The sequence below is a fragment of the Lygodium microphyllum genome, chromosome 26, assembly GCF_053477565.2.
Source record: "Lygodium microphyllum isolate KBCC chromosome 26, Lygodium_microphyllum_v1.1.10, whole genome shotgun sequence".
Classification (NCBI taxonomy): Eukaryota; Viridiplantae; Streptophyta; class Polypodiopsida; order Schizaeales; family Lygodiaceae; genus Lygodium; species Lygodium microphyllum.
This window is the reverse complement of record NC_141160.1, coordinates 94,165,789-94,189,196: the sequence shown is the minus strand read 5'-3', so window position 1 is coordinate 94,189,196 and position 23,408 is coordinate 94,165,789. Positions and strand designations below refer to the sequence as shown.

General features: G+C 39.8%; 1 protein-coding gene across 1 annotated transcript in view; it reads left to right on the top strand.

Annotated features, from left to right (window-relative positions):
• Positions 1–23,146, top strand: part of LOC148013555 (nuclear pore complex protein NUP93A-like) — a 163,999-nt gene extending 140,853 nt beyond the window's left edge. Inside the window, exons 12-15 of the mRNA XM_087668082.1 lie at positions 19,913–20,812; positions 21,220–21,401; positions 21,738–22,029; positions 22,191–23,146. Of these exons, the coding sequence (XP_087524208.1) occupies positions 19,913–20,812; positions 21,220–21,401; positions 21,738–22,029; positions 22,191–22,268 (1,452 nt within the window). The 3' untranslated portion in view covers positions 22,269–23,146. The remainder of the gene's footprint in view (positions 1–19,912; positions 20,813–21,219; positions 21,402–21,737; positions 22,030–22,190) is intronic.
• The last annotated feature ends 262 nt before the right edge of the window (positions 23,147–23,408 follow it).

The window sequence follows — 23,408 nt, the reverse complement described above, 5'->3', positions numbered from 1 at the left end:
GGGTCATTGGAATGGGTGAGTGAAAGATGGCTTCGGGAAAGACAGAGAGAAAACCGATGAAAACCCTGAGCACGAGTGATTCTTCTCCTCCCAACCATACCTAGATAAGTGCTGGCACCTCTCTCTATCCGTTTCCTCTGCCAGCCGTCCACTATTGGTGAGTCCTACTATTCTTGGACTCTCTTACTCTCTAGGCTCCCCTTAACCCCGTTCGGGCGTCCAAGAGCCCGGACGGTCATTCTCGTGCATGTTCCCCTAGATTTACCTTAATGTCACATTAAATATCACTTTAATGTCACATACCATATTTGTGACCTTAACGTGACATTAAATATCACTTTTAATGTCACATTTCCTTCCCCTTAAGAATCGGTTTCATCCTCGAAAACGATACTTGGAGGATCTAACTGTAAATCGGAAAACCTTTTCTTTAAAGTACTTACTCGCTCCCAGGTTGAATTTTCTTCTGAACAATCTTTCCACTTAACCAAACATTCCTAATAAATAGTATTCCTTGTTCGTCTGTTACGAACATTAAATATTTTTTCTGGTTCATGTGGATTAGATTGGTCATAGAATAGCTCCTCAATATCATCATTTAAGATAAGATTATCCAAATCACCCAGCTTCTTCCTTAATTTACTTACATGAAAAACTGGATGTATTTTACTACCAACAGGTAGTTGGAGCTTGTAAGCCGATTCTCCCACTTTTTTAAGTATTATGAAAGGACCACAATACCTTGGTGAAAGCTTTGGACATTGTCCCTTTTTCATAGTTTTAGTTTGTTCAGGCACCTTAAGATAGACCAATTCTCCTTCTTGAAAGGAGATGTCTCTTCGGTGAGGATCTACATATGCTCTAGCTCGATTTTGAGCTTTTTTAATATTTTCTTGCGCAAATTTTAACATACTATTCATATCCTCCAAAAAGTCTTTAGCTGCCTGAACCTTTTCCTTATGTAGTCCTACTGCAAAAGGAGCTCTGGGCTGAAACCCATACATTAACATAAATGGACTATATCCAGTGGAAGAGTGCTTGGCACTGTTATATGCAAACTCTGCAATCGGTAAATACTCTTCCCAATTAGTTTACCTTTTACTTATATATGCCCTAAGCATATCTTCAAGAATTTGGTTAACCCTTTCAGTTTGCCCATCTGTTTGCGGGTGATCCGCCGTACTCATGCTAAGTTTAGTATCCAATTTCCTAAATACCACACGCCAAAAATGGCTATCAAATTTTCTATCCCGATCAGAAACTATATTTGCCGGAAGGCCATACAATGGGTATATGTTCTCTACGAAAAATCTAGCCAATTCTGGTGTTTTAACATCAGTTGAAGTTGGAATGAACCTAGCCATTTTGGTTAACCTATCCACAATTACCCACACAGAATCGTGCCCCTTCTGTGTTCTAGGTAAAGCAACAATAAAGTCCATGGAGATACTCTCCCATTTTCCGAAGGAATCTCTAGTGGATGGAGAAGTCCTCCCATTTTTAATCTTTCAGCTTTATTAACCTGGCATTTATTACATTTGACCACATAGTCAAGGACGTCTTTATTCATTCCAAGCGAACAGAACTACCTTTTAATAAGACTATAAGTCTTATTAACTCCTGGATGTCCCGCACTAGGGGTATCATGACACTCAAAGAGTATCTGGCGCCTTATTTCTGTATCTTTCGGGACACATACCCTACCCTTGTAGAGTAAATAACCATTATCAATGGTAAAATTCTTCCACTTGAATCCAATTTGAGCAACCCTTGATGCTCCATTTCCTTGTTGAACATCCTCAAATATTCCTTCCTCAGTAGAAGCATTTTGATTTGGATCCCCATTTTTTATTGCTTCCCATATGTTGGAATATGCCGGATCAACCTGACATTTCTCTTTTAAAGATTCAAGCAAGTTGGAAGTGAACTGAGTAAAACTCAATTCATTAATAATGGGCATTCTGTTGAGTGCATCAGCTACTATATTATACTTTTCTTTTCTATATCTTATCTCATAGTCGAACTCTTGGAGGAGTTCGGCCCATCTGGCTTTACGCCCGTGTAAATCCGGTTGATCATTAAGCCACTTAATGCTTTCATGATCCGATAAAATCAAAAGTTTGGCACCATACAAATAGTGCCTCCATTTCTTCATTGCATGTACTATTGCATACAGCTCCCTCTCATAAACAGAATAATTCTGTTTTGCACGGTCTAATTTCTTGCTTTTAAAAGCAACTGGTCGACCTTCTTGTAATAAGACCGCGCCTATTGCCTTATCACTGGCATCAGCTTCAACCACAAATGGTTTATTGGGATCCACTATTAATAGTACTGGAGCTGTAGCAATAGCTACCTTAAGTTTTTGAAAACTTTCATTTTGGTCTGTTCCCCAAGTAAAACTTTTCCCTTTCCCTTTAAGTTGGTCTATCATTGGAACAGCTATTTTGGCATAATCTCGAATGAATCTACGATAAAATCCAAATAAACCTAGGAAGATCTGCAGCTCTTCCAGGTTCCTTGGAGGTGGCCATTCAATAATTGCCCTTACTTTTTTCTGGATCCATGTTGATTGCCTCTTTCGAGATAATATGCCTCAAATATTTAACCTCTTGTGCAAAGAATTCACATTTAGTTTTCTTCGCATAAAGGGAATGTGTTCTTAACAGTTGGAATACTAATTGTAAGTGTTCCAAATGTTCTTCTCTTGATTTACTAAAGATCAAGATATCATCCAAAAAGACTACTACAAAATGTTCGAGGTAGGGCCGTAAAACACTATTCATCAGCTTCATAAAGGTAGCTAGTGCATTAGTGAGGCCAAAAGACATCACCAAAAAATCATAATGTCCGTATCTAGTACGAAATGCTGTCTTAGAAACATCTTGTGCCTTAATTCTTACTTGGTGATAACCTGATCTTAAATCTATCTTTGTGAAGAATTTTGCCCCTTGTAATTGATCAAAAACATCTTCCATTCTGGGCATAGGAAATTTATTCTTCACCGTTATTTTATTAAGTGCTCTATAGTCAACACAAAGTCGCATAGAACTATCTTTTTTCTTTACCAATAAAATTGGTGAAGCCCAAGGTGAATTACTGGGTTGAATAAATCCTTTATCCAGGTAATCCTTAATTTGTCTTTCAACTTCTTGATGCTGTGTTTCACTTAACCTATACGGTGGTTTTAAAATAGGGTGTGTATCCTTATTTATATCAATTGGGTGATTTATATCACCCCTATCTGGTTGAAGACCACTTGGTAAATGAGAAGGAAACACATCTTTAAAATTATCTAACAAACTACTCAATTCATTATTAACATTCAACTCACAAACATAAGAAAATTGTTGCTTTATATTACAGAAAGTAAAAGTATTCTGTACAGGAAGAGACCATAGCATATATATCTCACAAACTTCCTTCTTTATCAGCTTCTGAACTTCAGTAGAACACAGCAAAGGATTATCAGATACTTCATGTTCACCTTGAATAACAAAAGTCTTACCATCCCTTTTAAATTCCAGTGTATTATGGTGATAACTACGTTTTAAGGATGGTTCCAATCCCCATAGCCACTGTCTCCCTAGAGCAATATCAGCTCTTTCCATGTTCATAATTTGGAAATCAAGTTTATCTTTATATCCTTGAATCTCAATTTTCAAATTGGATACCGTTGTATCCCATATTTTATTGTCTTGGCCTTGCATCATACGAATAACATATTGATGCCCACTGTTTTGTTGGGGAAGTTTCAAATTTTTAACAAGTGCATAATTTATAAAATTATGTGTGGCAGAGTCATCAATCATGACTCTAACCCTTTTTCCAGCTATCAATCCATGTACTCTAAGTAAATCATGTGGCCCAAAAGTAGGTTGCCACATAGAAGTTGACATACAACACTTATGTTGTACATCCATGTGCAAGATCTCTAAAGATTTGTACTTTTCATGGCTCTTTAATTCTAAGGTTTGCACTACATGGATTTGTTTTTCTTTTTCCTTGCCCTTGTCCTTATCCTTTCCTTTGTCTTCCCTCTTTTTCTTTTGAGGGCAATTCCAAGCAGCATGGTTAAGGGATAGGCAATTGAAATACAACTTTTCTTTTTTGGCCTTATCAAAGTCATCAGGACTTATCTTTGGCCTCATATATGGTTTCTTTTCAAAAGGTTGTTTTTTACCCTTAAAAAATGGCATTTTCCTTTTAAATTTGCCCACAAATTTTGAGGTTTCCAATTTCTTAGACTTGGGCTCCGTATTAGTGAGACTAGTGAGTGTACCTGTACGCATACTATCTTCATGAATTAATGCAAATTTAATTGCCTCTTCCAACGTCTTAGGTAAACTCCTTTTTACAGGTTTTATCTAGTCCCCTAATGAATCCTCTTGTTTTTTGGAATTCATCTATTCCTTTCAATTTGAGGATTATCTCACGATATTCCTCCAGATATGTCAGCAGGGGTCGTCCCTTTTGTCTGACATAATCCCAATCTTCCCAATTTCTTTCCATTTCATTTTCACGAAGAAATTCTTTCAAAAAGACGGATTCAAATTGAGCCCAAGTTTCAGGTATTTTATTCGCCTCCTTTAAAGTTCGCCACCACTTATATGCTTTGGGCCTCAAAGTTAAACTAGCCTCCAATGCTTGGAGATGTGGTGGGTATTTTTTAATTTATGTAAATCTTTCCATTTTTGGAGGAAATTAAAGATTGTGTCTTTATTTCTATTTTTTTCCTCCCCATAAAATTGAGGTGGTTTCATATCCTTTAGAACTGGATTATCCCTCAATTTATGGTAAGGTTGGGGTTCCTTAGGATCTCGTATAGTCACATCTAAATCTTTCGATGAAGATGGGACATCTGAGATTTCTATCTTATTTTTATCTCTTTCCAACAATAAAGTTAATTGAGATTTTATTTCAGTGAGTGTTTGAGTTAAAAATTCCATTTGAACCCCTTGAGCTTGCACACGAATAATAAGATCATCAAATTGCTCTCGTGTAGCAAAAAATTATTTCCACTGTTCTTCTTGCATTTTTGGTTCTTGGGGATCTACCATAGGGTGGTCCCCAGAACTAGAACCTTCCATTATTTTCTCTTTCCCTCTTTCTGCCATTAATACACTGGAATTGGAAAGCAAAGATAAGAAATTTGCGTACAAAGTAAATTACTTCCCTGATTTTAATGGCAGGCAGTGGCTGCTGATTTGGAAAGAAACTCGAAGAGTAAGAAACAGATTTTATCTTCCCGGACAAAGTCGGTTACGCCGAAAATGAAGCTTCTTTGCAGAACGACTAGTATTCAGCTCCCTTCTTTAATAATCACGCAGACCATCAATGTCCTTTTCCTGAATTTACTTTTTGCTGAACCTATACTTGTAATATAAATACAGTCGAGGCTGAAAAGAAGAAGTCCGAACACGCAGTCGACTGATCAAACACGTATCAGAAAAAAGCTTCAACTTCAGCCCGTGAAAAGGAGAAGAGTGCGTGTCTTGTTGGTGTGTTCATGGAGGAGCATTCACAGACAGGTGTGGGCAAGATTCGATGGCTCACGATCAGCTTACGCGTTTTTTAAACAGGCGTTAAAAAATGGCTGCCCTTTCGATACGTTTCGTGACCACAATTACACGTCACATTAAGTTTTTCGTGACGTGTCACGTCACATCTGACCAGTGGCTTACAGATCCGTCGACTATTGTCGACTAAATGAAAAGCGGGCACTTGACGTTTGACCAACGACTTTACGGTCCGTCGACTGTCGACTGAACAGATTGCGGGCACTTGAGAATCCGTCACTGCCCTTTCGTTGAAGATCTCGAGGAATCTTCACGGCTCTGATACCAATGAAAGATGGCTTCGGGAAAGACAGAGAGAAAAACGATGAAAACCCTGAGCATGAGTGATTCTTCTCCTCCCAACCACGCCTAGATAAGTGCTGGCACCTCTCTCTACCCGTTTCCTCTGCCAGCCGTCCACTATTGGTGAGTCCTACTATTCTTGGACTCTCTTACTCTCTAGGCTCCCCTTAACCCCGTTCGAGCGCCCAAGAGCCCGGACAGTCATTCTCGTGCATGTTCCCCTAGATTTACCTTAATGTCACATTAAATGTCACTTTAATGTCACATTCCATATTTGTGACCTTAACGTGACATTAAATATCACTTTTAATGTCACAGTGAGGAAGTTTGTTGGGACGCTTGTCTCTTAGTAGATTTCATCGCCAAAAAGGTAAAGGTCTTATATGTATTGCACCTACAATACTATAGAGTTAAAGAAGACCCATTGTGTTGCCATGTGGTTCCTTTTAGCAGCTATATGATATGCAAAATAAAAGTCAGCAAGCCATGATCTCGAAGGAGTTCAAGGCATGGCTACAGAGTATGGAGGAGGGGAAAGCTGTTCAAAGGCTTTCTTACAAGAAATCATCGATTATCGTTGACCAAAGAGAAACCACTTTTGCTAGCACTCTATGTTGAAAGAGGGTGTCTTTGGTCAAGCCTCTTTTTTGGTGGGAATCTTTTGGATATCAGGTATCCAGTGTCCAAAAGATTGCCCTTAGAGTACTTGCATAGGTAAGTTGTAAGTACCCACTTGTAAGTTGTTACCTAAAGCTGAATTATTGTGTGATCATTGAATTTTGAATTTTGAAACAATTTGAATTTTTTGTCTAATGTAGGATTGTGCGGCTGGTGTGTGTGTGAGAAACTGGTGAGCATAATCTCTCATTTACACCAAGATCTGAAACAAGTTAAGCACACAATAGAGCGACTAATTTATTATGGCTCTAACTTGCGTATGCTTCAAACTATGCATTAGATGCCCATGGCTAGACATGTAAGTTACACTTAGAAGTAACAAGTCGTATTCCCCTTATTATGAATTCCAAATAATGAGTTAGATTCCAAATATGCAAATTATCTCATTTAATTTCAATTAGGTGAATGCTGATGAGATCAAGTTAAGCAAGGCTACATTGAAGAGTATCAACAAGGAGTGAAATGAGTAGTAGGAAGCCATCTTTAGGGATCTCTACATGGAGCTAGAGGAGATCGACGGTGGAGTCTTACGCATGCGTAGAGGCCATTGAGTTGTGAGCACTAGGACCGGCCCTCCACTAGCCATCATGACCTATGTGAGGGGAGGCTTTGGGAGTTCCTCTATTGCACATGCAGTTGTTGTAGAGGATTCTCCAATTAGGGAGCTTGAGTATTATGATGATGGGAATGTTGTAACTTATGGTGACTTTGGTGAGCCATGTGAGGGCCTTTTCTAGTGAGGGCTGCTCCCCACCTTTTGATGTGTCTGAGCTTGATGATGAGGAATTCTCATGAATCTAGATATTTTGTACTTAGTTCATTTGTCGTTATACATTTTGAGTCCTTTCATGAGCATTTGCCATTGATGTATCTTTTTGGAGCACTCAATACATGACTCTAGTTTCGAGACTTTAGACAAAGGGGACACAACTCCATGTGTGTAATTGTGGATAGATTGCCGAAAATAGCTAGGTTTATTTTGACTTCATATGATCTTACAACTCTAAAACTGGCTCCATTGTTCATATAGTAACTATATTCATTGTATATCCATTGCATATTTGCAAAGATTCTATACTTAGTATATGGCCTGCCAGTATATTATTTTTGAAATGAGTCTTCCTTCTCGGATAGGGTGCCAATAACTTGATTTAACAATAACTATAGCAAGTAGACAATTCACATAAACAAAAATGCAGTCTTTACCACTTAAATCTTGGAAAATGGATAGCCTATCGGTCCCAAAATTGGTGCCTTTTTTGGTATTTATTTATATTCTATTGCAAATGGAGGGAATACATCTAAGATTCATTGATCTCCTCTACTAATCCAAGTGCTATTTGTTATCGTTAATGACAAGTAAGGCTTCAAATCAATTTGCCCCTTGGTTTGCTCAAGGATTGGCCTTAACTTTGCTCCTTGTGAGATAAATTTAGCCCCAAATTGAAATTGGTTGGCTGGTCTCTTGAATCTCCTTGAAAATCTTCACTTTCAGATGTTGGAATTCAAGTCTTTGGCCTTCAATTCTTAGCATGCATCCCAATGTAGCTATCAAAACCTTTCTGCTATAAATTAGGGTTTACAAGAAATATTGACTGAAATTAGTTTCTTTGATAACTCAAACCTCTAGAAAATGTTGAGGGGAGCTCAGAAATGACTAGAGAATGTGTGAGAATGTTGTAGAGAGAGAAATTTCTGATTTCCTTCATAAAAACTACCTCCAATTTGCCGTTGCCCTGATAAGGAGAGCCCAACTTGGAGTCACCTTCAGTCAAGGAACTAGGAATGGCTGCTACTAGCCTTCACTTGCTGTCACTTGCTTGTTTTGGCCCTTCTAGGGCTGTCGCCTAATGCTCTGTGCCTCCAAACAAGTGTTGCCATCTTCGGGGTAGATCTAGAGTGTTGTATAACAATTCAAAAGCCTCTTCTCCTTCTCCAACAGCCTCCTCCTCTCTCACAATGGCTAGAATAGTCTTTCGCAAGCCGCCAACAGCCTTCTCTCCACTACAGGGGGCAACTTTTGCCAAGTGGCAGCCTTCTTATCTCATTTTTCAGCCCTACTCAACTTATTAAATTATTCAAAATATTTATCTTGAAAATTAGTGTAATAACTATTCTAGTGCTTTAAAAATTCATTTCACCATCCAATAATTAAATTGACTGGACCGACTTATTTCTCAAATATTCTTAAGCAGTTATTGATCCTTAGACTAGGATTAAGTAATTAATTAATGCCTAGTCTCTAATATCACCATTGATATTAGTGGCCAATAAATTGGTCTAGGCCTACATTTGACACGAATTATTTAGTACTTGTCACGGATGACTTATTACAACTTTTATCCTTGGCACCAACAAGTGATATCTCAAGATCCTATGTCCCATAGTGTGAAAGAATTGACATGCATTTCACGGGTGCAAGTCACATTTGTATGTATGATTAATTTTTAACAAAATGCTAAGCAAAATAATTAAATTTCATGTCCTTGTGATAGAGGACCCTTATGAAATCCTTGCAATGGTCCTTGATTGCATTGCAATGTGCGAAAGCAAAACATACAACATTCGAATTTTCCAAAAGATATCATTGTCAAAACAATATTGGCCACCATTGTTTAACCAGGCTAAAGCCAAATACTTTCTGAAATTTTCTTGTCAGTCCAAATAAAACATGAGACTCATAAATAATCCAAAACTTTAGCGAGAAACCCATAGAATGTATCTCTCAATATATATATATATGATGGATATGCAGTAAATAAAGGGTTTCCTTTTGAAAGGTAATGTGATGATGAAAAGAGAAAATGTGAGTCTTTGAAATCTCTTTCATAGCTGTGTGTGTGTGTGTGTGTGTGTGTGTATGTGTGTGTGTGTGTGTTTAGAGAGCTGAATTTCTTTGCATAATTAAAGATATGCAATGTATGCAACACCCAACAAACACACGCATAGTATAAAAAGAGAGAAATTTTCATGGGGAAATGATATTTTAATGGTTGAACATATGCATGTAATGTATTCATATTCTAAAAACACCACAAATGTACATATATTTTAAAAACACATATACAACATATATGCACACTAACACATATAGCCGTGCACACGTGCAAATACGTATACTCATGTACGCCCATATGTAGACGTATATATAGACATCAACATATGAGAGAGAGAGAGAAGAGACAGGAAATAAAGGAGAGGAGAGAGAATGGATACAAACTTATGAAACTTGCATATACACATGCAAAGACATATATCCATGTGAAGAGCTTAGACACACATTCAGTAGAAAATATATATACATATGATTTTGGCGCCTATACTTAATGTTGGGACTTAAAAGAGTACACTTCAAATGTTTAGAGACTTCACTTCAAACATTGGTCCAGAAATAAAGTTGAAATGAGAGTTTAGTATAAAAAATAAAGAGATAATGAACCAAAATCAACAATCTCATATAAAAAGTAATATGTTAAAAAAAGTAGTTAGTAGAGTCAAGAATCAAAAGAAAGGATCTATAGGCTACAAATTACAATCTAAGTGCTCATGTCACCTCAGCATTAAAACTAGAATGATGCTCACTACCACTTGAAGACTCATCACAATCCCTGCCAAAGTCACCCTCACTAATGGAGTTTCCCTCATCATGATCATGCTTGAGCTCTCTAACATCCAGAGTAGAGATAGAGATGGATATGTTGAAAAGGTAGCTAATCGAGAGAAGACTCAAAAGAAAGGATCTAGAGACTACAAACTACAATTTAAGTCCTCATCTCACCTCGGCATTGATATAGATGGATATGTTGAAAAGGTAGTTAATAGAAACAAGACTCAAAAGAAAGAATCTAGAGACTACAAATTAAAATTTAAGTCCTCATCTCACCTCGGCATTGAAACTAGAATGATGCTCATTACCACTACAAGACTCATTACAATCCTCACCAAAAGGTCACCCTCACTAATGCCATTGTCCTCATGATAATTGTACTTCAGTGCTCTAACATCTAGAGTAGAGATAGAGATGGATGTGTGGTCATTAACTACTACTGCTCACATAGTACCTAAGGGCCCAACCATGGTTGTGGCTATGGTCGTGTGTGCAGATGCATATGCTTATCTGCTAGTGGCACAAGCTTGAACCACACTTAGTCAAGCATGGTTACAAGAGACTCGTTCATCTACGTTCTCTAGCTTCATGTAGAGATCTCAAATTATTTGCTCTTGCAGATCATGATCTTTGTTCACACTTTTGAGTGCACCTACTAAGAGATAGGCTCATCTACATTCACTTGTAAGCTCATCTGCACAAACACAAATAGAGAGAGAATGAGAATACTAAAGTGAATGAATTAATGCAGTGAATGAATGTAAGAGTGTACAAAATGCTTAAGGATAAAGCGATGATTATTGGAGTGTGACGTCCATTAGAGACAGATCTTGAGAGTTGTAACCACAAGTCAAAGATGAAAGAGGACTGAATGATGAAGGGCAGCATGCTAGTCACCGAAGCACAACAAATGGAGGCTGAAATTTGGTAAACGCAGCAGTGTACCACTAAAGAAGGCTGAAAACCAATCACCCGAGGCAGAGAATTGTCATCCGACAATAGGAGAGTGAGATGCTAGACAACAAAAACGCAGGTACTATAACAGTTGCCTAGTGAGAGCGATGGCACGAGCTGATCGCTGGCCATCAGATGTTGAAAATGCAAGTTGATCGAGTGCTCTGATGACGTAGTTGAAGGAGACCTCCAAACAGCACATCAATGGCAAGAAACAAGCTCCTAGGGCTGGATAGTGATGGGCTACAGTCAGTGATAGCTAGATAGTAAATGGTTGCCGGTTGGTGGTTGAAATTTTCATGGTAGAGTAATAAACCTGCACAAAAGGATGGGCTGAATGGTGGGCAGCTTGTCTACTTATAGATATGGATGGACCCTCCCAAATGAGTGTTTACACAAAAACTCTCTCAAACACTCTTGCTTTAGTGTTTTTCATTAGTTAAGCATGTTCTGGGGCTGTTTAGGAGGCTAATGAACATGTAATGCATTTTTTAGATCAACACCCTCTCTCAGGCCCAAAGCAAGTCTAGAAAGGAAGGCCAACCCATTATACCCTAATAAGGTATTTGGACTTCATTGATATAGCAAAGAATTAGTAATTTTGCATGGGTCTTGGGCAGGATTATATCAAATTGACACATTGCAACACAATATTTCCATTTGGTTCATTTTCTTGCATTGGATTTTACTTTTGGACATTTGACATACAAGAAATGCTTTTACCTTTGCCTAGCATTTGGTGTAGACACTAATAAAATGTGCATATGTGAGGTGCATGTGTGATGTGAATGTTAGTTAAGCCACGATGATGGGCATAGGATCTCGAGATGTCAATGGGTGTCAAAGGCAAAAGTTGTAGTAAGCTATACTAGACATGTACTATTTGGTGCTTGGTCTTAGTTTTGGCTGAGGGCATTTAATTGGCCAATAAGTGTTAGTGGTGGTGACACTACGAACAAGACATTAATTAATACTAGTTCAAGGGTGAGTCAATGCACAAAACCACTTGGGAGTCAAAATGTCATAGCCAATCTAATTGTGGAATCTGGATGGGCACATTAAATTTTCTGGGTAGCAACAATGGCTGAAATTAATTAAATGGTTGAAAAATCTAATCAGAAGGCTGCCACTTGACATAATTTGCCATGCAAGTGAGGAAAAGGTTGTATAGGCTGGTGGAAGCTCATTCCAGCCATTCGTGATCAACCTAGCCATTGGAGACATGAGAGAGATGTTGCTAGCTGATCATGAGGCCATTGGAGGTAGGTGATAGCTTGTGTGGACTTTCTATAGGCAAGCAACAACAGTTTTGGGGCCCAAAAGGTAGCCGACTATATGTGGATCTTGTTGATGGCGAGATGTGATCTTTCAGCTATTTACAGTAAGGCAGCAACAAAATCTTTATGAGCATGCCCAAACATCTAAATTATACCCTCTTCACACATTGGACAAAGAGATGACTTGCTGCGTAAAGTGAAAGTATTTTGAATTGAGCTTGTTGACAAATTACATGATCTGATCATCATCAGAGTTTGGTGGGCTAGTATTGGCAAGTGTAACAAGAAGATGTTAATATACAGTCTTCTTGATCATCATCAGAGTTTGGTGGGCTAGTAATGGCAACTGCAACAAGTAAATGTTAATATTCAGTCGTTTGGACTTTTAAATCATCCCTATTGTGAATAGTAAACTCATACGCAATCCATGCTGCATAGTGGTAGGTGAGATGAGGCCACAGTGGAAAGTGTTGTAATTGTGAATCGTACTCCGAAGTGGTAGGGGGTGGGGACGTGCTAGGGGACAATAGAAAGCAAGGGGTGGGGACAAGGGGCCATGAATAACATAAAACAAATATTATATTTGGACACAAATCTTGGAAAATGAAACAATTAGAATGTGCGTGAATGTGTATATGTATGCATGAATGACTAGTATCACATTATTATGTGAGAAATGTGAGCATGCGATGCACGCGATGTATATTTTTTGAATTCAGATTTTCTGATGGCTGTTTGAAAGCAAAATTTCAGAATCATTTTGTGTGCATGTGTATGTGTATAGGAAGAGGGAAAATGTTACACTAAAATGGCCCTAAAAATGAGGAGAAAACATTCTTTTGAAAAAAAGTTAGTTTGTTGAGAAAACATCCCCTATCCTTACCAAATAAGGGGATGGTTGGGACAAGGGACAAGAGGATTAGTGTATGACAATGAGGGATGGGATAGGGGATGTCCCTCGATTTTGGAATGTGTCCCACTTGTTTTTTGTTACATGGATGGCATTCTTGCTCCCAAGGCCTCATTTTTTCTGTAGCTTGTGACTATGTTGTGAGTGAAATATGGGCGACAAGCCCTGCATGTACTTGATCTAGGAGAATCAAGGCGAAGCCCTAGCCCTTGGACAAGGTCCCAAAGACCCTAAGACTCTGGCATGTAGTGCCTAAGATTGAATCAAGTTCTAAAATTTGACCTATTGAAGTGATTCTTATCACTAAATGCATTCTTGGCCATACCAATTGGAATGTGTGTGGTAGGTGGAAAAATTTTGGGGGATGGAGTATCCTAGAGTGTCCACTATGCAAAAGATGAATATTTTGTATGGTGTATCCATGTGCACGCTACACCATGGAGACTAGGATGTGCTATCTATAAGGCTTTGCCAATCAATATACAAGTGCATCCGTCCTTTCAACTTTACTAGCTTACGAAGGCTTTCTCCCTTATCGCTTCAACTTCAAATGATATTTTTCTAGCTTACGAAGTTGTGGTGTGAATGCTCCCTTATCCATGAGCACTTTCTACCTAGTATCTTCTACTTGGAGAAGGGTTTTTTCCCATATGGACACTTGTCAGTGGGTGTGGTACCCAATACCTTAGAGATTGTATTTTCATATTCATTCTCACATAGTGGATGTGACCTTTGAGCTCTCCTCTCTCTTGCTATTCACTTGTTCAGTGTATATGTGTACACGTGCGTACTGCTGACTAACAATGGTATCAGAGCCATACCTCTCAACTATTGCCAGTTTGCTCGTGCAATCATAGCCACTGTTGAACCTCAAGCTCGATTGCTCTTCTTTTTCTTGGTATGTTTGCCGCCTTCAATTTAATATCAGCTGCCTGTTGTGTATCTACACTAGCAATGTAAGGTGTTGTCTACCTCGTCACACCATCAAGCAAGCGCATCCATGACAGCTTCCTATTGAGTTCACATGGATGAAGGGTGGCGCGACAGCTTGTTTCACTCCTTGCATTGACAAGCCTGTCGCTTCTGCTCAACAATCTGTTTTCCTGCTGAATTGTCAAGATTATCCCTTCATGCCCAAATTTGCCATGAGTTGCCCGACAATTGTACACCACATCGCCTATGTGCCCTGACAGTCTGCTTGATAGCACGTTTCTCCTCACGTCACGTTGTCTACCCTCAATAGGTCACCAACATCTGTACTAAGTACCTTAGGGAGTGTACATTCATATTCATTCTCACATAGTGGATGGACTTTTGAGCACTCTCTTCACTCTTGATATTGACTTGTTCAATATGAAAGTGTGTGCATGGGTGCATATTCATTCTCACATAGTGAATGTGACCTTTCATTACTCTCTTGCTGAACCTAAACCTAACAATTTTCCATGTTTGCAATGATGCTTACAGGGTTTGTCCTTGAAGTACCCTGGCTACTAGGGTGTGGCAATAGCAAGAGATAGATGTTGTGAAAGAGACATTGAAGTCACTGTATGGTTGATCACATGTCTAAGATCGAAAGTGTTAAACTTGCTACATATATTTGTAGAATACCATGCATTGTCAAGTCTCTTGTTTCCTTAAGTAGGTGTTAGCGGTACTACCATGGGTGGTCCTCAAATATTTCCACTTCACTTGCTAAAGGTGTAATCCTTTGTGCTCCAGCGTTGGCCCTTCAAGGATCCATATTGATATTAGGAGATGATGGAAGTGTTTGAAAAATGTGTTCTACCTTCCATGGATGCTCCTCAAACATTGCCACCTTTCTTGCTAGTGATATATTCCTTTTTGTTGAAGGGTTGGCCTTCCTAGGCTCCATATTAGATATATATTGCTTGGGATATGATGGAGTGCTTGAAAATTTTGTTCTACCTTGTAAGGTCTCAATGTTGGTTATTGTGTATGAATTTTGAAGGTCTCCATGATTATATTGTCACTTTGAAAATACTAAGAGTATCTAGCAGTCCAAAAACTATTAAATCCTAGGGATAATACTTTAGCACTTTATTCCTCTACAACATTATTTCAAATAGGTTTTGATGCTCAGTATCATATAGACGGTCCTGTTTCATCAACAAAACTTTGGATAAACTTTTCTATAGAAACTTTTCCCAAATCCCTATGCTCCTTGATTATATACTCAAGCTGAAAGAATGAACAAGGTGCTTTGCAATTACTTTTTGAATATAGCTACTTGCTTTCATCTACTTGTGATAAACTACTACAACAAAAGCTTTTCAGCTTACCTTCAGCATTGAAGCAACTAAGCCTTGGGCTCCAAATGCTAGTCCTTGCCTCTCCCTTGGTTGTTCCTATAGCTTCCATCTCTCAATGGATCCCGCTTTCTCTTCAAAGAGCAATGATCCACTAGCTTTGATACCCCATGAATCCGGCCTTTGAAATACCGAAGGTTAGCAAACCTTAATTAAGCAATCAATTAATTCTAAACATAGTAATTCAGCTGTTGAAATGCATAAATTATTGTTAGGTTAGGGTTCAGCAACATACGCTACTCCTTGGTGGGTAGGTTGGTGGGGTGTGTTTACCCAATTGGGTGAGCACTCGTCCGCACTCAAGGAATGTATTCCCGGGGCATCACCTCATGGCAGCATTCCTCGGTGAGGCAATGCCGAGATACTTGGGAGCATTATATGCGTGATCCTTGCCCACTGTGCATAGGAAGATGACGATGTCCTCCCTTTGCGATCTTGTGCGCAAGCTCGTACTCGTACCAATGATGGCACCGCCTCACTCAAGCAAGTGAATGCTGTCGGGAGGCAATGTTTGCTTGAGTGCAATGGGACACCACCTTCGAGCCGACGCCTAACCTTGGGGTATGGCATCCCTTTAAGGAAACTTGCCGAGATCGGTGATTTTAGATAGTGAGAATCCAATACTACTTGGACCCCTGAATCGGGGTGCTAGGTGCCTAGCCATGCTCCTTTCCTTGGGAGGAGTCTTCCAAGGACCTTGGTCTTGAAGAAAGTAGCAAAATCATAAGCTAGTGGCACAAGGTTCCGCCTTTGAGTTTGATTAGGCACCCGGCTCAAAAAACAAAAACAAAAACAAAAGTTCAACAACATGCGCCCACTCACATACACTCACAATGAACAAGTGAACAACAAGAGAGAAGAGATTGCTAGAACGTCATATCGACTATGTGAGAATGGAATGAAAGTATAACCCCTAAGATACTAAGTACCTCACCCACTAACGAATGTTCACACAAGGAATAAACCCTTCTACAACTAGAAGGTAAAAAGTGTTCGTGGGATAAGTCCTTTTCCTTTGAGTTTGAGGGTTGCTATGACTTACCTTTGTTTTGATGCTTGATTACCCATACTTATATTTGAGCAATTCAATCTTGATTGCTCTTCTTGCAACAATAATGATACCAACGTATCAAATATGTATGCGTTGGCATTTCCTTTTGCAAGTAAACAAAGTGTAGTGGCAAAGCTCTGATAAGTGTCAAGTAGACCAACCAAGACCATAGATACAAGAGATGCATTAGGAATGATTTCATCAATATTAGCAATTTACTCCATAATGTCCTTGACTTTTGTAATGTATGCATCCATAGATCACCTTCTATCATGTGTGTCATCTCAAGCCACTTACGCAAATAGGCTACATGAGCCTCATTACGCACCTAATACAATGAAGCAAGCTTATCCCAAGCATCCTTGGTCATTGTGCACAATCAAATACGTTGGATAACTTGTCTCCTGTATGAGTGTGCAATCAAAGCATGAGCTTGGGCATCATGCCCAACCCATTTCACTTGATCTGCCTTGGGAGGTGCAAGAGGAGTACAAATGCAGTCGTAGCACAAAAATAAAGTAGAGAAAAGACCAAGAAACTCACACCCAAACAAAGACAAAAAGAGACCCTAGAACCTCAACAGGCCAATCTAGCCATCAAAGGCAAAAGGGCCACACCACGAGAACACAAAGACATTGTGTTCAGACCATGTCTAGTCAGAGCAAAATGCAACATCAAGCTAGAACAGCAAGAATGACTAGATGTGACAGTCTTGACGATAGATGCTCCTTGAATAGCACTGCACTGATGATCCAAGACATTAGTGGAGAATCCACATCTGGTCGTGCATTTGGGGCATACCTCTTTAGTGCTCGGAGAAGATGGTTGAAGTATAGCCCATCATGATGCCCATTTTCTCCATCAAGCAAGCCCGATTTGTTGGAGCACTCCCATGGATGAAGGCTTCAGCATTCAAATGCTTCCAATGATGATGATGGCTCCCGTGCTTGTTCCCGAGCTTGAGCTTCAAAGAAGGAAAGCTTCAAGTGAAGCTTTCATGGTTGCCTACAAAACTCCCATGCATGCTGAGATCCATATCTTCAATTCGGGTAGGGAAGGGCACAAGTTTGCCAATGAGCACCTTGCAGCCACCAATTTAGGGCATTTGAAGGCAGAAGAGGAGCTTTCCCATTTTAAGAAGCAGTAGTGGCATGTTGAGTGTAGGAGAGTCCTCCAAAGCTTCCGTAGTGAAGAAGCTAGAGCTTTTGCTATGAGGCTTTCTAATTTGATACATAAAGCCTACACACAACTTCGACTTCCTACTGGCAGAAGATCCGTAGTTGCCTCTCCGAGTCCAAGTTCTGCAATGGCCTCCATGACTGGCACCTCATAGAGGCCGAGTACAACAATGTAGACAATTGATGATGTCGACAAAGAATTTGTATCGGAAAGGGCTTCGATGTGTGCGAATGTCCATGTAGAAGGTGTAACTGGCCTCAATGTCAATGAACTTGGGGAAATTTCACAAAAGCCCCAAATTTAATCTGTAAAAGTTTTGAAATTTGAGCTCGAATATGAAAAGCCTGAAATTCTAGCGCAAGACTAAGCAACTATTGAGCACAGAATGCAGAATCCCCAAAATTTTTGTGGGATTTGGGGTTTTTAAGCAAAAGCCCTAAATTTTTAATTTGAAGGAAATTGGTGTCTGCTGTGAAATCTCCAAATTTTGTGCTTAACAGGAGCACTATGCACGAATAGAGGCAATTATAAGTGGGTTAATTCTGATTAAGGCTTTGAAGCTGAATATTTTCGTGAAAATTATGTTGGATGTTAGGAGCAAATTTGTCAGGACAATAAATGTCAAGGATGATGTGGCACACACTCTCGGCGATGTGATGCAGGCTATCAGGGCTTGTTGATGTGGCGAGGCAGGCGTGATGCAGCATAGGGCTGTCAGAGCTGTTAGACAGTGGCTGTCAGGACTGTGCAGCAGAGGACGTGGCATGCCAGCTGCAAGCGTGACGGGATATGGTGTGACTCTTTGGTGGGGCAGCATAGGCTGCAATACAGGTAGTCGTGAAGAGAAGCAAGCTGCCAGTGTCGAGACGAGCTGCACCTACTGTTTGGCGGACTCTGAAGACCACGTCAATGGGCAGGAGGCAGATATAGTGTGCAGGCTGTCGATGAAGACATGCAGCACACAGCCGGCTAAAGGTTGCACACAGACTAAGGAAAGAGAGTAGCTGAGCTCATGGCTCAACAACGGGTATGGTGGTACGCGAGCAAGGTGGCGTCTGAGAAGAGTTACGGCTTTGATACCACTGTTAGGTTAGGGTTCAGCAGCACGTGCACACTCAGAGTGAACAAATGAACAACAAGAGAGGAGAGTGTTGGAAGGTCACATCCACTATGTGACAATGGAATGAAAGTACAATCCCTAAGGTAGTAAGTACCTCATTAATTGATGGGTTTTCACGCGGGGATAAGGCTGTTCACACCAAAATGTAGGAGGAACAGGACAAGTGTAACAATAACTATAGCTAGAGTCCTCGTGTGCCAAACATGAATCCCCATGCCAAGGTGAGAAGATTTAGCTGAAACCTGCAAATTCTGAATAAGGCTGAGGACAAGATGTTGAAAGCCAACTCATAGCTGTTGCAATGAAAGAGATGAGAGCTGCAATTAGCCAAGTAGGCTTCCAAATGCATCAACCAGCTCAAAAATGCCACAGCTGCTTTTAGTCTGAAGGGCCTGCTTGTTAATGCATTAAATGTCAAGGGGGGTTGCTTGAAAATGCATGTGTCACAAAGGGCCTGCTGATACATTAAATCCCAAGTGCTGACCGTCAATCTTTCACATTAATGGGACCTTAGAAATGCACAATATTAAAGCTGCTTTCGTCTTGCCTTTGATCGAAAGAGCTCCTAACAGTTCCATTGCTCTTGACACTCTCTAGTGTCCATTGACCATGCAAGTAGTCACCATGCCAAGAGCTAGGGGGGGTTCCAAAATTTATGTTTTGATTGAAAAATATTGAAATTTAGAGTTCTTTCACAAACAATAGAAAGCGTAGCACAATTGGCATATAAGTTGACTCCACTTGTGCCTAGACTTGGAAATCTGTCATTTTTGTCAACAACCTGAGTTATGTATATGAACTGTTTCAAGTGTTTATAACCTGCCGTCAGCCTGAAAGCTGAGATTTTTGCTTTTGCCTTCGTGATGACTGTCCTGATAGATATTTGTGTTTTTTTACAACAGGTCATCAGCTGAATATTACTGTTTTCTCTATTGTATTTTGCAGTTGACAGAGTGGATAAACACAGGAGGGATTGTGTCACAGGAAACTGCAACATCCACTGCAGAAGAATGTGAACGAATGATGCGAAGTGGTGAAAGGTTGGGGCGGACAGGCTATGACAAGAAAAAGTTGCTCGTTTATGCTATTGTTTCTGGAAGCAGACACTTGATGGATAAGCTGCTACGAGACATTCCAACACTTTTCAACACAATCGAGGACTTTTTATGGTTCAACCTTGTTGTGGCCAGAGATGTTGATACCAGCTCTTCACCTGGCACGTCTACTGTCTTGCAGTCATATACAATCGAGGATCTGCAAACATACCTTCTAAAGTTTGACTCTTCCTACTACACTAAGAGTGGGAAAGATCCTTTAGTCTATCCATATGTTCTTCTATTGAGCCTTCAGCTACAAGCAGCTGTTTCATACCTGACAAATGAAACAGGAAGTGAGGGCTACAATGTTGATGCAGTCCATATTGCTGTGACATTGGGTGACCATGGTGTTCTCCTAGAAGGAATTGGTAGTGCGAATAAGCTGAGGGTAATGGATGGTGTTACTGAAGTTTCTAGTATCATCCGATTCTATGGCCTGTCATATAAGCGTCAGGGAAACATAACTTTGGCACTTGAATATTATGCTCAAGCGGCAGCATGCATGGGTGGAGGAGCATCTTCCTGGAGTGTCAGCACAAGCAATGACCTTCTAAGACAGCGGCAGATGATGCTAAAGCAGCTACTTACAGAGATTTTACTCGCTGATGGAGGGATACACCTCCTCCTAGGTGTCTCTGGCACTGGTACAGAAGGAGCTCTGAAAAGATTCTTCCCAGACCATCAAACACAATACCAATTTCTGCTGGAAGTTGCTCGGCATTGTCAAGATTCTGGTCTTTATGAAAAGGTACATTTGATGCATATTACTTTATGTCATGATGTTGTTTCCAAGCAGAACTTTGCTAGTAGTTTACCGGTTTAACTTCTCATGGTGTATGGCACATACTTCTTAATGGTGCCAAAGTCAATGGCCTTTTAGGTATTATGCATAAACACAAAGGAACAAAATGACAGTGCTTTGAATGAATTGCATTCTAGCACAATGAAGCAAGAAAGTGTGAAGAACAGGACAAGAAAATCAGACTTCATTTACATGCATGAAGTGTCTAAAACTGGCTGCTTTTTGACATTGCTAACCCCTTTGTAGATTGTTTTGGTTAGAATTTGGAGAGTGTGCATAAAGCAGAATGAAATCTGGGTTGTATTAATTGTGTATGTGAAAATAGAAAGTTGCTTACAAGCTCTGAATGGCAGGCCATTGATCTTTATAAGCGTGTTGGCGCATTTGCCTCAGCACTGGAACTAGTCAACAGTCGTCTTTCTGAGGCTATAAATGCTGTGGTCAGAGGTAGAGCAGATGGTGAAACGAGAGCTGCAGGGCTCTTGTTTGCTGGGAACAACATAATAGAATCTTACAGGCTTCTTGGTGCTTCAAGGTACAGTTAGCTTTAGCTAACCCGTGATTCTTCTTTTTAATGAAGGGGGTTTGCCCTAAGTAGCTCTTATGTTTAAAAATGTGAGAGAAGAGGAGAATTCCTTGATTAAGGGCCATGCTTAATTTGGACTTTTGAACTTGATAGCCTTAGAGAGTATTAATTATTGTATGGTTCTCAACGTACTAAAATTTTAAAAATTGCTGCTGACATGTATATTTTAGTGTGAAGTTGTTCTCTTTTGATAATTTTTGCACTGATTTCTGAGCCAGTAAGAGGGAGGGAGGGAGAGAGGGAGGTATTCACGGTATTCACAAGATGAAACTGTAAACTTGACAGTATACAAGATGGAGAGATGGTTGCAGAAAGGCAGATTGCCTTGCGTCAATTGGAGACAATCTTTGTGTTTCATAGGCTAACTAGAAATGCTAAATACATTGAGGCAATTCAAGAGCTATCAAAGCTTTCTTTTCTTCCCTTGGAGAGCTGGAGATGTGATGTGAACAGAGAGGCCCTGGACAATGTTTCTCCCCATGTTCAAGCTTGTATTCCTGATCTTTTGAAGGTTGCACTTACATGCTTGGACAATGTTGTGGACATTGATGGCACTGTTCGGTCCATGAAATCAAAGGTACATAATTTATCTGATTTTATGTTGAAAGGAACTCTCATATACTGATTGCCTTTGATCTTCTATGTTCAGTTTTTTCCAGTTCCGTTTCATGTTGAATTACACAGGATTTGTGTTTGTAAAGAGAGGAATCATAAATGTTTGTGTATATGCTATAACAGATAGCGAATTTCATTGCGAACTCCTTGCCAAAGGATCTACCGAAAGATCTCTACGAGCGGGTTGCTCGCATTTTGTAGGTCGGGAAGTAGTGTTGGGGAAATGAGTCTAGGTCTCCCACTTTCAATTGTGTCACAGTAACTTGAGATGTGCATCAGCACCCCTTGGGCTCAAGTGATGTCTGGGAACGTACATACTGCTAAGTGTGTGTATCTCAGCAGGCCTGAAGGGAAAGGAGTACGGAGGGGCTTCTGTTGCACTGCAGAGGATACACATCGTAGCTTCGTGCGTACTCTGAAATCGCTCAATATATGGGTTAGCTGGACGCTTTGTGATCTACAACTCTGGTTCGGTGCGTCAGATACAGCTTAAATGCCTGCAGGCATCTTAAAAAGGAAATGTTAATGTGCCATTTCAAACTTCGTGTCGTTGCCCCATTTGAGGGTTCTGTCTATGAAATTGCAAAATTTTCTATAAATGGCAATTCGGGTGAAGGTCAAACCGTGTAACTATGGTGTGGATCTCCTATTGTCTTTGGCCGTTGTGGGCGTACTTCCACTTTGATCTTGTGCGAAACTTTAGGGCCTTCCTATTTGATTCTTGCTTCTTTCAAATGCCCTCTTTCTTTGTCCCTATGGAGATGGAGACAAGCATATCCAGAAAAGATAGATGTGACAAATCCATAAACTGTCATTAATATTTGACAAAGATTGCAACCTTTTACAAAAGTTACAAATGTCACACCCTCTTGTGACCTCATTCTTTCTAGCATCACATGCACGAGCTCCCTCTTCTCTTTAGCAAAACAAGTCGAATGCACATTAATGTATCATAGTCGTTGAGTTTAGTGAGAACACCACTTGAAAAGCATTTGAAAAAAAGTGTGGTGGTCAAATTCATGAATGTATAGCAGCTGTCAAGCTTAATGAGAACACAGCTTGAAAAGAACCAATAAGAAATTGAATATATATGGTGGTTAAACTCGTAAAGCGGGACAAGTAATCTTTGTTAGCTCTTGCTACATTTAAAAGACTGCAGTTCTTTTGTTCAACAACTTCATTTTGTTATAGATGATACGGTATGGTAAGCTCATGATGAATTACAAAGGCTTTGTAATAATCTTAAAACTCATTGAAGGTGTACTCGCCTCCATTATTTGTCCGTAGAGCCTTAATTTGTAACTTGTGCTTATTCTCCACTACTTTGTATCTTGAAACTTT